Below are 17,699 nucleotides of genomic sequence, written 5' to 3'. Positions count from 1 at the left end.
CGATTTCTCCTTGTGTGGGGAGCCCTTTATTGTAGAGCACTCTGTTTCCTTTCCATACTTCGGGGGTTCTCTGCTGATGGCAGCAGTCTAGTTTTGAAACCTACGGAAGGCACAATGAGCATAACCGTACCATATTGTAATACTTGGCTTTAGCTTCCCTGCCAACTAATGTATACCCAAAATAGGATTTCTCCTCTCAAGTTGCAAAATGTGAGAAAGGTGAGGGTTAAGCTTAAGGGCTTTGGAAATTAACGTAAAACTATAAAAAGCATAAGCCATTTGCATCTGCTGTCTTTGGCATGAACAGTTAATATCAATCTGTTCTCTAAAGCATGGGAGGTGGGAAGTTTGGCATTTGTAGAGCTGACTATATATTTAGTCTATGTCACTTGGGCTCAAAATGCCTGTTAAAGGCATCGTGTATGTCTTGCATTTTAATACAGACCTGGAATCCACTGGTAGGGATGTCTTTAGACTAGAAATGAACAGGATAAGCTGGGGCAGTTGCTGACCTTTGGCTCTTCGGGGTTTTCTGTTTGTAAAGAAAGAAAGGATATCTGCTTTGATACTGCAGCTCATTTAGGCTGCTTTGGTGCCATCTGCATCCTGGGAGTGATTGATTTGAACTCAGAGGCTTTCAGTCAGGATCTTTTCCAACCTAGTGCCCTCTAGATGTTCTGGATTCCACCTCTCTTCAGTCCCAGCCATCATGGGGTGATGGGAGCCAGAGGACCAATGGTGTGCCACCTAAGTTTTTTTAAAAAAAACACATGACTGCTTCCAACACATTGTCTCCCTCCTTTCTTCATTCCCTTTTCGCAGGTAATCCAGACAACATCATTATCAACCTGTTACTTTCCCGTCATTTCTTCATTGTTTTGCTGTCTTTGGCTTCATGCACATTATACCTTCAAATCTGAAGCACATTCTTTCCCTGAAAGAATTATGGGTGCTGTCCAGTGGTACCTCAGGTTACAGATGCTTCAGGTTACATACGCTTCAGGTTACAGACTCCGCTAACCCAGAAATATTACCTCGGGTTAAGAACTTTTCTTTAGGATGAGAACAGAAATCGTGCGGTGGTGGCGTGGCGGCAACAGGAGGCCCCATTAGCTAAAGTGGTGCCTCAAGTTAAGAACAGTTTCAGGTTAAGAACGGACTTCCAGAACGAATTAAGTTCTTAACCTGAGGTACCACCATAGTTTGCTGGGAATTGTAACTCTGTGAGGGGTAAACTATAGTGCCCAGAGTTCTTTGGGAGGAAAGAATGTGTTCTGAATGTGCTTTAAAGGCATAGTGTATATATAGCCCAAGGCCTGATCTTTGGCTATTTAAAGAAAACCAAAAAGAAAACTTTCCAGCAGCAGCCAGCCCAGATGTCTATAGGAAGATGACAAGGGTGGCAAGGACCCTTTTCCAGATGATTTTCCCTAGAATGTGGTAAATGAAAGTAGGGATACTTGATGGCTTTATTTTGTTCACATTTTTAAGTGACTGTACCTAATTCATGCTTCCCAGACTATTATTGCACATAAATTGGAACACAGCTAGCCTTCAGTTTTCACACTTCTCCAGATTTTGCAATACAGCTCTCAGTTCCGAAAGCATGCCAAAATACATATAAAAATGTTTTAGAATCAAATGTGTGCAAAAGAATCATAGAATATTTTAAGGCAGAATGCATAAAAAAAAATACATATTGTGAAAAATACATGGAAAGTCGGTGTCAACCAATGAAGGTCATTGGAGGTTTTTAAGCAGAGGTTAGGTGGCCATCTGTCATGGATGCTTTAGCTGAGATTCCTGCACTGCAGTGGGCTGGACTAAATGACCCCTGGGATGCCTTCCAACTCTACAGTTCTATGATTCCATGATATATATATATATTTAATACAACAACAGCAGTGCAGAACAATATGAAAAATGGGAAGTAATATACTTTTGAAATGAGTAGAAATGAAATTGGCGTAGGCTGCTAAACAGCTAAGCAGCTGCCAACAGATATAGCTTCCACCTCAAATTTGAACTTATCATAAAGTCCAGATAGAGAAGGACCAATTTTTAAAAATTATTTTTTTGCCTAATTATCCTACATTCTAACAGCAATCTCAGTTCTCCAGGGGCCTGGCATTGCATAGACAGAATGGCACTACTCATGCACTGGTAGAAGGCATCATTAGATTCTGGGGAACACTGAGGTTTTCAGAAGTATTGAAAAAAGGAAAAAACTATCAGAGTGCACACACCCCCACCCAAAAAATAACCCATTCCAGGAAAGACTGAGCATGTTCAGACCAGGGAGAAGAGTCGGTGGAGGAAGACTGGAGGAAATTTAAAGACTATCTACAGAAACATTGTAAAATTAATATTTGTTAGAAGGATGTTGGAATAATAATATATGATTTTAGCAGGAATGATATAAAGGATTTGGGAATAACTGAATGTTAATTGGTGAAAGGAGGAAAAGTAAAATTACATTATATTAAGACAATTTACAGGACAAAAATTTTAAAAGAGGGAAAGGATTTGCTGAAATAGATAATTGACCTAGAATACAAAAAAGGGAGGTGTGAGGAGGTCAAGGAAACAAGCTAATGAAAGAATAGAAAGGAGATTTGATGCTTTTTCTTTTTTCTAATTTTGTTTTAGTTTAATGGGTGTTATTTTTCTGTTTTTTTCCCCTTTTTTCTTTTTTTTATATTGTGGTGTGTTGCTCAGTTTTTGTTTAACGTGGTATGTTCTTTTTTTCTTTTTGTAATTATTGAAACTTTAATAAATATCATTTTTTTAAAAAAAAGACTGAGCATGTTCAGTGGGCATGGCTAGCTGACTGATGAAGGGGGATTGAAAACTGAGGGAGGAGAGGAAATGGAGTAACTGGAATAGCGAACAGGAATCACTCTGCACTGTAACATTTTCTGCTGGTCCCCACTCGTCCTCTTTATTGCCAGAAAGCAGTGCATTGTGGGTCGTCCTCTCCATGCAGCTGTTTTGACTTTGTAACTATTTTACATTTTCACCAGCAATTTCAGGATAGATTTGGAATACACTGTGTATGAGGTGTGTAAAGGAAGCTACAGCATGTCCATTTACTTTCATGAGGTCTCTTATGCTGCCTGATGTTTCCACCCAACTGTATCGTTCAATCACTTCCTGGCACTGGGAGCATAGCAACCTCATTTTTCGAGTGGATGCAGATACTTGTGCTCCCTGCCTGATGGGCCCAGGGAGGTCTACACCTGAAGCCGTTGTGTAGTGATCGGCACCCTTCTCCTTATCTCTGCTATGCTTCTTTGGGAGGGGGTGGCGGCGCAGGAGTAGGTTGCGTAGCTGCTCTCAGATCATACCTGCAACAGGGACAATGAATCCAGTGAAGCTCTCTGGGTTTGCTCCACCAGACTAAATTATCCGGTCTATTGTATAGTAAATTGAAAGTTTCAGAGTGGATAAAATAGGATTCAGATCAGTAAATTAGATATTGCAACCCAACAGCCATTTTTACTTTGGAAGCTGGCAAAAAAAAGTTGTGGGTTTTTTTAAAAGAAAAGAGGCAAATGCCTCAACTCTTCTGATTTCAGTAAATTCTTACCATTTGATTTTATAGGGAATAACAACAGTAACACCCTTATGAAATATAAAGCATATTGCAGTCTGATACACTGAAAATCAGTGAGATCTAAACGACTTTAACTTTCCGTGCTTTAACTGCTTTAATGTTCTGTGTCCTAGCATTTGTTTGTTTGTTTTGCCCCAAGCTTCCCCCCCAAAAAACTTGCTCTTTAAAGCTGAATCGTAGCTACAATTTGGGATTCTCACAGATTGGCGTTTGTTCCAGTTGAGCTTTAAAGAGCATGTTTTCGTGGGGAAAGCTCCAGAGCAAAAATAAATAAATAAAGTGTTGTAAGTGCTCATACATGGAGGTTTAAATCATTGACAATGCCTGGAAAGAGCAAGGAGGGGTAAGTGTGGATAAGCCCTTAGACTGGGTTGTGTGTCATATAAAGACAGGCACTGTCTTTTTATTAATGTACTTGATTGTGCAACAAGAAAGTTTGAATTTTGTTCTCAGAATACCTTTTGTTGCACAGTCAACCTTGCTTATGCTGCCATCACACTGACCTGTGAGGATGAAAGCTGTGATTCTCGTAAAGCATTATCAAAAAACATCTGATTCTAATATTTTTTAAAAAAAACAGAGTAAGGAAAACAAAATAGGGGGATGCAAACAAAGCTGTTTTGTTAAACCCCAAATAATCATCAGAAGAAGTGTTGAAGTTCACAAGACAAATTTCAACTCCTTGAAATCACTTGAGAAGGATAGACATTACTCATTGGTAGAAATCATATTGGACACTGATATGAATTGAGAATTGCTGCTTTTTAGGTCCTGTCATTTTAAAGACATGGAGAAATGGTTTTCGTTTCCAAGACACTGGTCCTGATCTTGAAGTCAACATAAACTGCCCCAAATCACTCGTGGTTCAAGATTGTTGCAAGCTATGTCACTTCTCTGTTTCTTTTATTTGAAGGTTCCCCAGGCAAAAGCCTTGTACAGCTACAGAGGCCACAACCCCGGAGAACTGAGGTTCAACAAAGGTGACACCATTATATTGCACCGTCAGCTGGATGAAAACTGGTATCTAGGAGAGATCAATGGGGTCAGTGGCGTTTTCCCAACAAACTCAGTGCAAGTTATCAAGCAGCTGCCACAGCCACTCCCCCTGTGCAGAGCACTTTATAACTTTGATCTGAAGTCCAGGAACAGAAATGAAAAAACAGACTGTCTGCCATTTCATAAGGTAAGTCTGGTGTTCACTCGCCCATGACAGAGATCTCATTTAAGCATGCCCAGTTCAGATGATGACCAGTGATTTATCGTGGCTCTTATCTAGTCTTTATTAGGGAAGTATACCTAGTGGTCCTGTGTAAGGGCACAATATAACAGGCATGCTCACTCATTCAGTTACTACCATTAATACCAACAACCGTCCAGATGACTAAGGTATAAGTCAGTGATCATCAACCTTTTTAGCAAGTGTAGACAAGTTCGATCCCATTTGAAATAGTGCCATTTTAATACACTCTGTCGGGTATACGCAACCTTCCCTGATGCCTTAAGATAGTGTCTCTAGTCTGCTGAACTGGAGAACAGGTATCAGTGCAGCATGAGACAGTATCTGGAGAGACTGTTGCTCCTCAGTTAGTGCCCCACACAGCTCAGGTATCTTTGTCACTTGCTCCATCTGTGTTACAGGTTTGCTGCCCATGGTTTAAGTAAATCTTCCATTTTTTTATAATAAATAATACACCCTGTGAACATTCTGGGGCTCTCCAGATGTTTTGGACTACAACTCCCATCATTTCTAACTGCTGCCTGGGGCCGCTGATGCAGTTCAAAACATCTAAAGAGCACTAGTTTGAGGGATGCTAATATACATGGATGTCCCAAGAACAGATAAATTTGGGCATCTCCACAGAAACTTTCATCTAAGGATCTCAAAGCTTTGTGCTGCAACCAATCTTTTGCAAAATGCCACCTCATTGAAAAAGCTTTGCATTATTGTAATCATGAATATAAATGATTATGAGGAGTTGAAGAAGACTTCTTATAAAATCCAGCACTGAACATTTAATGGTAAAGAAAAAACCCAATCAACTTTCCACAAAACGAAGATTGGCGTTTGGCTAACAGAAAGGTTGATTTATAAAATCTTCCTGGAACAGTCCAACACAAAAGCCCCCTGGGTCTGACTTTGTTGTGGGTCGTATAGTGACCAAGATGTAAAATAATGACTGGATGATGTGAGCACAGCTCCAAAGCCCACCTTCTCTAGAAAAATGCTCATATCAAAATGCCCATATACTTGTAGCACCAGCAATTCAAATAGAACCACAACTTTCCCCAACTTCTTCCTACCACTTTACTGCTCTGTATTTTCTTCATTGGGCACCCCATGACCCACAGTTCTGTGAGTCTGCATGTTGGGTTGCCTCTGGGCACATTTCATGACATGTAGCATAACAATCAATTGACCACAACTTTCAGCGCTGAAGTTTTCCATGTAATTACAGTTGGTTTTATACTTGTAAACCACTTTTGAGACACCTTTACAATTTCAGTGCTATATAAAATTGATGATGAAGACTCAATTAACCCAATACTGTTATAAAACAAAACAGTTCAGGATTGAGCAAGGAGAGACAAGATGGCTAGGTGCCTTGGTCATTTCGTCCTCTAAGCACTCTGAATATTTTCCAATTGCCCCACTGTTTGTATCAAACATTCTTTACTGTGGTCCAAAGACCCACAAAAACAGTTTCGAAAGCAAAATGCAGCAGAGATACAAGGAAAAGATACCAAGCAGTCACTAGGTTTTATGAAGAGAATGCAGATTTCTATTTCTTATTACCTTCGAGAGAAATTTTGCCACAGCCAGGGTAATATCATTTGACTTACCTTTGAGAAGATACTTGACATGGAAAGTTTCAGAGTTTCCAGGTTAATTAACAAATAAGGGTTTAATTAATTGATTCCTGGTTTGTTTATACACCCCACAGTGTAGAAAGATATGCTTCTTACAACCGACAGCCTAAGAACATAAACAGAGTCTATTCTGATAGGGTATGCCGGTCAGTCTGCCGTTTAGAACTTCAGATGGAAGTACATTTAATCTGGCTTTGACAAACAGTTAACAATAATAGGGTACTGACAGATTCATAAGATACAAGGGTAATTGAAAATCATGCCCATATTGAATTCCAGACACAAATGGTTCGCAAGTTGCATGGATTGAGAGCGAAGATGCAATATCCCATAACCTCTGCCTCAAGGATTTAAGGCAATATCATAACCCAGATGATGTAAAAAGGATGATGAAACTCCAATCGAGGAGACTTTTTGGGCCATAGTTTTCAACCATGAGCTGATAGACTCCTCCCTGGTTAAATGTAAAAGTAATCCCTTCCCCAGGCCAAATTCGGAAATCTTTAACCAGTATTTCAGAGCAGCCCACCATGCTTTGGTGGAAAGCAGAAAGTATGATTAATAGGACTGCCATTAGTTTTTCCGAAGCATATGCCCCTCAGCATCTGAGGATGAGAAGAGGAACACTTTGTAGTGTGTAAAGGAGCAACTGGCTCACAGTATAACACAGAGCAAGCTTCACGTTTTGAGTCTATGGCCATGCTGTGGGAAATTGAATGATGAGGCCGAGTTACACTTTAAGGACCTTTCCCACACAGCCCTGAGATTAGGGGTAGCTTGAAGGGGAGCTGCAGGAGGATGGCTCAGATATCGAACAGCCAGTTGTTATCACAGCCTGGGATGAGGAGGAACCAGCTGTGAGCGCCAGTTTTCACTGCAGCATCTGCTGCTGCTCATTTCGACAGTATCAACACTTTTAAAAGTGGCTTTCCACATCACTGACAACAACACAGGGGACACAGAAAAGGGACAATTTCTTTTGCTAGCTGCAGACATTGTCTCCATTTCATGCCATCTGGATGTGCTGTGATTTGTTCCTTTTGCTATTTTTTCTTCTTCCTTTATTTGTCTTTTGTTTCGGTGGTTACTCATTCTGTTTATTTGCTGCTGGAGACAGAGCTCATCTCCACCTCTGTGGCATGGTTAGAATGCTGAGATTTACTGTTTCACATTTCAGCAAGGGGAGAAGAATTTATTAACAGACCCGTGGCTGGCAACGTGAGATCAACTTTGCAACTTACAAGGAGAGGATGTTCAACTCCTGCTTCTCCATTTTGAAAACTTCCGACACAAAAAAGGCTGTGCCCTTATTATCTCTTGCCACACTTAAGCAAGCCAAGTGAATTGTAGCAAGGTGCTATTCATACTTTTCAAGTGCTGTACTTAAGACAGGCCTTCCTACAAGGGGTCCAAGAAATATAAGGTTCTATGAAGTTACATGAGTCAGGGTTACTTCTTGGCTGTGGTTGTGCTTAACCTGGCTTCCAAGCACCCTTTCAAAACAGCACTAGAGCCAGATGTCCTCTCCCCACTCAAGCATATATAGAGTCCACAAAATCCATTTAACGTGTTTGCCATCAGCATTCTGTTGCCATCATTTGAGCATTAAATGTGCTTATCCTGGGCAGAATTGTATTCTGATTTAAAGACCATTTGGGCTTCTTGAATTCATTGTGAACCAAGCTTTCATCCTGTCACCTTGGCCTGCGCTTAATGGATTTCTGAGAGCCCCCGCCCTGTATGATTATTATTTTTTTAAGTAATGGGCCCTTCAGATGTTTTGGGACTACAATTCCCATTATCCCTGACCACTGTCCTGTTAGCTAGGGATGATGGGAGTTGTAGTCCCAAAACATCTGGAGGGCCGAGTTTGCCTATGCCTGAGGTAGATTTTACACAGGTCACTTCCTCCTGTGCATCCCTCCACTATACTAATTTCATCCCAGAAGTCCTGCTGCAAATGTCTCATCCTTATCTAAAGTATGGCAATAAGATACAGAGCCTTTTTGGTTGTGATACCCCACATATGCAACTCTATACATAAAGAAGCCCACCTTACAGGTTCTCTCTTCATCCATCAAAGAGCTTGATGAAACAAATCTTTACCAGAGGGCGTGTACTCTTTCAGAGTCAATGAGAGATTGGATGGGATGTTTGTTGTTATTATTATTTAAATGATTTAGTTGCATGTTACCTGAAAAGTCCCCAAGTGACTTACATTTAAAAGCATAAACATAAATACATTATACCAAAATTTAAATTCATATAAAGCATTAACATTTTTATACAGCATACCAAAAGCAACACACACCCATAACAGCCATGGGAAGTAAGGGCAGCACACTAACAATAAAACAGAACCAGCTTTGTCAATCAAAGGGGACGAGGGCGCAGATTTGCGCCCCACATTGCAGGGACGCATCACCTGGTGTGTCACATGACACGTCATGTGATGGGTCTTGCCCCCACCTAGCCTGTGAGCGCTCATGCACCAAGTGGGGAATGGGGGGCACAGATCTGAACTCCGTGCTCGGCCTGCTCCTCCCCATGTGACATTGGTGGGGAGGAGGAGGCAGAGCAGGGCCACAGGATTGGGGGGGGAGCCCAGCACCTCCTTGAAAAATTGGGGGGCTGAAGACCCCTCAGCCCCCACCACTTGCTGTGCCTGAAAGGGGGAAAGGTAAGTCCCTCTTTCCCTGATGCTGATCAGATGTCTGTGAGTGTGTTGGGTGCACTTCACTGGGGAGAGCATTCCACAGATGAGGAGCAGCAACTGAAACGGTCCTCTCCCTTGTCATCACCCTCAGAACTTCCCTCAGAGGAGGGACCTGGAGAAGGGTCTCCAATGAAGTTCTAAGGGTCTGGGTAGGTGCAAATCAGGAGTTCCTGAGCTGTAAAGAGCTTTAAAGGTCAAAACCATCACTTTGAATTGGAATCATATGAGTAACCATGGGGGGGGGGGCATTACTCATCTTGTTTTTAAAGCTACTGTTCTACACATTGTTATTGTGAGCTGCTTCAAGCAATAGTCTAGAAGGCATTCCAGGGCAATCTAGGGCAAGGGTTAACATTGTTGGTGACCTGTCTGGACTCACATACCAGAGCCTGCCCACTGCTAATCTCCAGAGCTAACTGCTCCTCCTAGGATAATATTGGTCTACAAACTGGAGGGACAAAATAATAAATAATAGTTATGCTTTTATTTGCTGCCTTATTATCGGTGTATTTTTTTAACATAAAAAAGATTGTATACCACCTTGAAAAACAAATAGGTGAGATTTAATAAGCCAATGATCATTAAATGATGCATTATTTCATATTTTAATGATATAAAGGCCAAGGCTAGTATGATTCATCTCTCATTGTGGTACAAGAGACAAACCCATTCGTTATCTATCAAGCACAGAGAAGTATGTTGGCAACTGTCTGTTGTTGTTTTTATTATTATTAATACTGATGTTATTACTATTGCCTTTCAGGGTGATATAATTACTGTCATCAGCCGGGTGGATGAGAACTGGGCAGAGGGCAAGTTAGGCGACAGAACTGGAATTTTCCCCATCTTGTTTGTGGAGGTAAGAACAATGTTCTGAAGCTACTCAGGGAAATAGCTGTCAATGCCTGCACATGTACTACATGTTCTCAGAGATTATCTTTATGAGATCTAACAGACAATGGGTTTGCAGGGCCAGCACAGGGAGGAGAGAGGCTTCCAGTAAAAACAAGCCAGGCTTCTTGAGGCAGTTCTGACACATCCATCCATTGGAAGAGGAAAGGGAATAAACAGGGGACAGGGCTGACTGAGGCTCAATCGACTAGGAGTTAGGACTAGTAGGTGGAGAAACCTTAAATAAATAAAAAAAAGCATCTGTCCCTGTGCTCTCAAGGCAGCTGAGGGATGGTGGCAGTGAACTACGTGGACTATTTCCCAATTTTGTATAGAATAGTAAAGAATGCTGCCACTTCTTTGAGTTCAGTCACATCTTTTCTCCAATAACACTACACATGTACATATTGATAAATACTGGGGGGGCAGGGAGGGTGGAAGGTAGTAGAGAGACCAATACTGATGAGCCCAGGCATATGGTTGCATCAAGATTCTCTGTGTAGTGTGTGACCAATGCATACGGGCTGTTTACATATTGGGGGTCATAATATAGCAAATACTCGGTCTTAATGAGATCAGTGCATCAATATTATTTTCATGGGTTGGGCTGCGGAGTCCATACACACACCAGTCAAGCAAACAAGCACACCAAATATTGATGGAGTCATATGTAAAGATCTTTCCTTCCTTCCTTCCTTCCTTCCTTCCTTCCTTCCTTCCTTCCTTCCTTCTTCCTCCCCTCCTCGTCCTCCTCCCTTTTGCTGTGGCTTACCAATACCCACATATGCATTAGTAGCTGGGGTGGGGAAAGACTCAAAATAGGAAGTGAAACTGTAAGTGCTGCAAACTGGAATTCAGAGGAGTGAACCCCTAGAACCAACTGAGAATTACACTACTGCATCTGATTAAGTGGGTCCTAGTCTATGAACGCTTATGGCACAATAGATATTGAAAGTGCCACAAGACTGCATCATTTCACCGTAAAGTCAGTAACAAATATCATTGTGTTTTCTAACAGTATCATCTTCCTACCCCATTCCTACACACACACACACACACAACACACACACACACACACACACACCTGCCAGTTTTGTTTTACATTATGCCCAAAGAAGATTTCTGTGTGGGGTTGATGGGAGTTGTAGTCCAAACACATGGAGGGCACCAGGTTGGAGACCACCGAAGAAGAAGAAGAAGAAGAAGAAGAAGAAGAAGAAGAAGAAGAAGAAGAAGAAGAAGAAGAAGAAGGGAACAATAAAGAAACGGGAATGTCCACTTATACTAGCAGGGAAGGAGATACTATATATCAAGGGTAGGCAACCTAAGGCCCGGGGGCCAGAGGCGGCCCAATTGCCTTCTCAATCCGGCCTGTGGATGGTCCAGGAATCAGCATATTTTTACATGAGTAGAATGTGTGCTTTTATTTAAAATGCATCTCTGGGTTATTTGTGGGGCATAGGAATTCGTTCATTCCCCCCCCCCCAAAAAAGTCCGGCCCACCACATGGTCTGAGGGACGGTGGACCAGCCCATGGCTGAAAAAGGTTGCTGACCTCTGCTCTATATTCTCTTGATATTGGCATTGTGTTCATCATTTAAACCTTTAATAAAATGTTGTTGTTTTCTTAATGTGGACATGTGGCAAAACAAACCTAAGGTTGGAAAAATGAAAAACTGAGAGAAACCAAAATTGACAGAGCTAACCATCCATAATCCATAAGTAACATTTACCTACCTTTTTAGCATAGACTGCATACAAAGTTCTTGCCTGAAGTGTTCCAGCTCTGCCACATGCCAAACAGGAAACTTCCTATGTAAACACACTCCAGAATGTCAAATAAGATTGCAGAATGAAATGCATTCCTGCTACAGGATAGTTGGTAGATAATATTAGATCTCAAGACTACAAGTCTGTGTCAAATGCCAGCTGGATGAATATCTCAGTGCTTATCATTATAATGGTACACAGCAGGCGGCTAAGCGATTTGGATGTAAAGATTAACTACCATGATAGAAATAGAGGACTGTTTTCAAATGAGGCCTGAGTCTAGCTGTTGTCAAGGGCAACTGGTCCCATGTAACAGCTGTTTTCTTCAGCTTGGGGTGCACCGTCCTATTTACATCCAAACCCCCCCCCCCCCGTTCGTTTATTTATTTTATTTATTTTCCACCCTTCCTCCCAAAGAAGTCCAGGGTAGCAAAAATCATGTGATAAAAAAAGAACTTTAAAACAATTCCAGTGAAATATCGCAACTTAAACGGATTGCTGGTAGAGGAAGTGGGTGCCGAAAAGACAACACAGGTTGTATTTTAAGGGGAGGAAATTCCAAGAGGCAAGTGCCACAACACTAAAGACCCAATCCAATATTGTGTGGATTGGACCTATTCATAATATGGTATCCACCTGCAGAGCATAGTGATTGACAAGGTATATATGGGATGAGATGAACTTTCAGGTATCCAGATACCTGTTAAAGCCTAATAACTGCTTCTCAGTGTTATTTTTACCTAAGCCATAAAAATACATAGAAATCAGGCCCAACTCTAGACTAAGCTGAGACTGAGTTCATTTGTATATGCATTAGTTCTGTGGGGAAATCCCCACAGCCTGGCTTTTCATGGATTTTGGCAAGATACTGTGAATGCTCAGCCCTATGTCCAGAGTTCACTGCATCCTGCAAAGTATTTGAAAAAATAGGTTGGAGTAGAACATGGCTGTCAGAGCTGCCCCTAGGTCCCAGCTCACAGAGGACCAACGCCAGGCTGTCATTATGTACAAAAGTCTTTATTGAAGTTCAGTTTCCATTTTAAAGCTGCAGCGCGCAGCTCCACGTCTTAAACCCTTAGACCGGTGAAGTCCCGTCTGAATCTCCTCCCCTTTGACACCAGTTTAAGATCCGAGCCCTGCTCCACCTTTTCCGCTGCTCTCTCCTCCTCTGGGTCCTCCTGCCCGCTGGGGCATTCCCCTTTCTGGACTCCTCTGACGCTGAGTCGCTTAACTCCTCCCCCTGCCTCCGGCGGGCTTTAGGACCCGGTTCCCAATCCTCATTCTCTGCTGTCCCGCGCTCCTGTACATTTGAACTTGCCTCTCGCGCCAACCCAGTGACCTTCCTCCTGACCGTTACACTGCTTCTGTCACTGCTTCCCTCTTCCGGGATACTGGCTGGACCTGACCTCCCCTCCGTTGCCTGACTCTCCAATGGAGGCGTGGTCAGCCCTGACTCCTCTTCTCTCCCTGCTGGGGGAGATGCTACCCCCGATACCTGGGACTCTCCCCCCCCCACTATGCTCAGGTGGGGAAGCTGGTCCTGATCTCCAACTGCTGCTCTGGGAGTCCCCGCTGGCCCCTTGCTTCTGGGGTGTCCCCCTTTGGACCCCCCTTGCCCTGGCCACCGGCGCCCCCTTCTGTGAATCTTCCGATTCGCTGGAGAGGCTCATGGAATCTCTCGGGCCACTGTCATCTTCTTCTACGCTGCCCTCAGATTCTTCCCCTTCGCTCTCCATCTCCCCTCTTCCCTGTGCTTCTGCTCCTGAGCCCCTGACAATGGCACATCACAATCACAATGCAGTCACAATCACAGAGCATTTCCGAGTCCACTTTGCGAGGTCAAACCCTACACACACACACACACACACACACATGGCCTTCACATGTCATTAGCATGTAGACAAAGACTCCAAAGCAAGCATTTCCTGGAGTTGTTGGCTTTGAATTATTGGGCTCCTACAACAGCAAAATCTCATCTCCCTATTTTCCCCCTTCTTGTAGCCAAATACGACAGCACGGCAACTTCTTCAGATAAGCAAAAGTCACCAGTCCTCCCAGCTGAAATATGCTTCGCCTTTGCGAAAATCCTTGCCCAGAACAAAGGGCACAGAGTCACCCACTTTCTCCGAATCTAGAAGGAAAAGCGTGAAGCAGTTCTCTATCACAACAGCCTTAAATACGCTCAACAGGATGGTCCATTCACCCATGGGACGGCAGACTCTAGACATCAGCTCTCCTGTGCTCATCAGCTCCAGCAACCCCTCAGTGACGACCCAGAACCATGAGAAAATAGAATTCCCATACAGCACACCTGTTCAGGTAAATCCACATTCATTCTTTTTTAGTGTTGCTTGTAAGGAAGACGCTGGGAGCACTAAGAAAACAATGTGCATACAATTAGACACTGTACTCTTCAGAGAGGACTGTTTTTCTTTGGGAGTTCCTCTTCCACACCATTTCGTTTATTCATCTTTGGGAGCGCTCATTGTGGTGTAGGACACTATGCCCCCACTGCCCTCATCTGATCTCTTCGTGTCAGTCGAGGGTGGATAGCAGATTTTCCACCCCCATGAGTGAGCACTTCCAAAGACAACGTGGGGGAGGAAAAATGATAGAGGAAGATAGAAGATAGGTGTTGCACATACATTGTCTGTCTTCTGGATTGCCACCTCCACTGAGTTTTCTAGTTTTACTTTATGTGGCTTGCAAGTATCTCTGGAATTTGGAAGCCAATTAGGATTGAGAAGGAGGTGGGGCCCAGGAGAAGGTTATAGACTGGCTGGCTGGGCAGGAAGGCTTGCTTGGCCCGGTCTAGACTAGTGGCCACCAGTTCCCACCTCCTGTGTGAAGGGATATGTGCATGGGCTTAATCGGGAGCAGAACTCCATATTGAATTGGGTAACTGAATTTAATTTTCAGGGACAAAGCCGAACTAAAGGTTTAGTACTGCCCAGCTGTAAGAGCTGTTCAGCAATGACATAAGCTTGTTAAGTATCCTGTCTTGGATGTTTTTAAGCAAAAAGCTGGGTAGAGTGAATGATCTCAAGGACTTATTGTATTAGATTACACTAGACAATCCATTTGGGCCTCTTCCAACTCTGTGAGTCTTTCATGGAAATAAAGGTGTATTTAGATGACCTGTTTATTGAGCATTCAGCCTGAGATGTTTGCAGGGAGATTAGAAAATGTTTGCTATTTAATGAGCATTTATTCTGATTTGTTTGCATGGAGATTAGATGATGTTTCATCAAAGCAAGCATTTTCCCATACTTCCCAATCCATTTTCCCATCAATTTCCTTATTGTAAAATGTTCAATATTTGGAGGAAGTTGGTTTGTTACGCAATACCTCCCAACCAGCTATTATTGTGCAGTGTGAATTTGCTGGTAGTATATGATTGAATCCCACCTGAAAATAGTGACTGTCTGTAAGCGTCCTAAGTTGCACTGGAATCAAGGGGACTTACTATCAAGCAACAGGATATATTTTGCAGTGTGCTGAAAGTCCCTTAACCCCTGTAGAACCAGCTTATCCTGCTACATACCTTCATATACCTCAGCATAAAGGTTAGCTGACTAAGAGCAAGGCAACACAAGAACTACTCATTCTTCTAGATCAGTGCTGATTTTAAATTCTTAAAACCACTAGAGCAAGAATAATAAAGATTAAAGACTCAATTTAAGACGTGTGTGTGTCAGACAAAGCAGGGGAGGGGGAGGGAGATAAATCACTAGCATTAACAAGGCCCACAAGACAATGTACCATCCAACAAGTAAGACACTTTCCCCCCTCTCTCTCATTGAAATTGAAAGTTCTGCCTTATGAGTCACTCAAGCCGCCAATGATTCATAAAGGAGGAGCTGAAATAAAAGGCTAATACTCTTCATTCATTTGTGCTCTTATTTGTTATTTGACAAGACTGGGAAAATGAGGATGGAGAGAGAGAGAGTGAAGATTACATTTGGAAATGAGATAGTCCATTATAGTGTGAAATAACTATTTGGTTCACATTCCCTACATCCCCAAACAGTAGGAAGTTCCAGAGCAGCTTTAGCAGGACCACCGCACTAAACCGAGCTGAAGAGTTCAGACTTAACACCCTAAAAGGCTGAGGAGGAATTTCTGGTTCTGAGGTATTTAATGTGCACCTCGATTTCTTGATATTGCTTACAAAAAGAAAATGTGAAAACAGAGTGATTGCCATATTTTTCACTCTCTAAGACACACTTTTTCCCTCCTAAAAAGCAAGGGGAAATGTGTGTGTGTGTGTTATGGAGCAAATGCAGGCTGTGCAGCTATTGCTGAAGCCAGAAAAGAAAGAGGGATTGCTGCGCAGCAATCTATCTCTTGCTGTTCTGGATTTAGCAAAAGCAACGCAAAGCCTCTTCAACAACGTTTGATTCAGAATATTTTTTTCCTTGTTTTCCTCCTCTAAAAGCTAGGTGAGTCTTATAGTCGTGTGCATCTTTTAGAGCAAAAAATGCGATATTTCATTAATCAGTCATTGGTGTTGAGTTTCTTCCACCTGTTAAAAAACTGATAACTTGGTTTTTTAAATAATAATGATCCAGAACAAAACACAATATGCTGATGGAAGTTCTCCCACATAAAAAACCCCCCTGCATATAATACATACCGGTATGTGCCTCAGCTTCTCCAAATAGGATGAATGTTATAATGCTTAATTTGAAATTTCCCCTTTCAGCACAGATAAAGCCTATCAAAGTCTTTAGCCACATACATGCATTTTCCTTGCTGCTTTGGAAAACAATAAGTAATATTATTGTGAAATAGGACTTTGGGTGTGTCCCGTAATGCTCTCAACAGTTCTCTTTAGGCTTCTTTAGACGCTGAGCCTGACGACACAAGGACAGTCCAGCTAAAATTAATCTTCTGAAATTGATAGTCCTGGGACCAGGGAACCCTGGTTTCAACCTAGAGATTCCTCCACCCCATTGCCTCTAAAACTGCTGCTGAATGAGGGGAAGGGGCAACCAGGCCTTCTTCTGCCTTCATTGTCTGTCAACTATGACATGTTACCAGTGAGGCATCCCTCTCATTACTGCAGGGGGGAAAGGAATGACAGGACCATGGGTAGAATAGCCAGCAGAAGCTTCAACTGCCAGTTCTCTCAATTCAGCAGCCGTTTTAAATGTAAAGGGTTGTTTTTTATTCCATGTTGCAACCTGGCAACTGTTCCTGGAAGCCAGAGATACAATGACTAAAAATGACTGTTTTCCTTGAAAACAGCCCATATAAGTGGATGCCTTTCGTTCGCTAGAATGATGCCAGTGACAAGGCTCTAAAGTCTGGGGAAATTCACATCCTATCTTTTTCCGCCCAGAAAAAGCCCAGATGTCATCAGTGAACAAAGGATTAAGTATAACGCAACTGGCTCCCAAAGAGACACGTGGATTGCAACGATCCAGAATCTAGTTTGCAATTTATTAATCTGTCTGAGAGCAAATTGTATGCATTGCTCATAGACGTAATGCCAGTGATCAGATTCTGGGGCGGGGCGTAAGGAGCCCTAGATGAAATCCATAAGCCAACTCCTAACTAGTCCCCTACGCCTTTTGATTTAGCAAAATCACCCATCCATTGCCTCAGAGCCGTAGCTATGGCGGGAGCTAGCCAGTACTTTTGCCCCAGGTGAAGCCTCCAGGGGGCTCCACTGAGGCTCCTAGCCTGTCAGCCATTTTACTGTTTGGGCTACAGGTGGAGCAGCTCTCCCTGCTCTGTTGCTATTCACACTGCTCTCAAGAGCCCTAAAGATATTTGACTGCTACCTAAGGTGAGTTCACTGCCTCTGGTTGGACTGCCACCCTCTCGTAAGCC

General features: G+C 42.6%; 1 protein-coding gene across 4 annotated transcripts in view; it reads left to right on the top strand.

Annotated features, from left to right (window-relative positions):
• Window positions 1-17,699, top strand: part of SH3RF2 (SH3 domain containing ring finger 2) — an 81,124-nt gene that overhangs the window by 29,655 nt on the left and 33,770 nt on the right. For 3 of the 4 annotated variants that reach the window (XM_079967963.1, XM_079967961.1, XM_079967962.1), the window contains 3 exons: window positions 4,530-4,799; window positions 9,964-10,059; window positions 13,863-14,180. In XM_079967963.1, coding sequence (XP_079824089.1) covers window positions 4,530-4,799; window positions 9,964-10,059; window positions 13,863-14,180 — 684 coding nt within the window. The remainder of the gene's footprint in view (window positions 1-4,529; window positions 4,800-9,963; window positions 10,060-13,862; window positions 14,181-17,699) is intronic. The other variant, XM_079967964.1, reaches the window with a different exon arrangement.

The sequence above is a fragment of the Podarcis cretensis genome (genome assembly GCF_951804945.1).
Source record: "Podarcis cretensis genome assembly, chromosome: 2".
NCBI classification, from domain to species: Eukaryota; Metazoa; Chordata; class Lepidosauria; order Squamata; family Lacertidae; genus Podarcis; species Podarcis cretensis.
The sequence above is the reverse complement of the archived record's forward strand: the minus strand, read 5'-3'. Positions and strand labels throughout refer to the sequence as shown.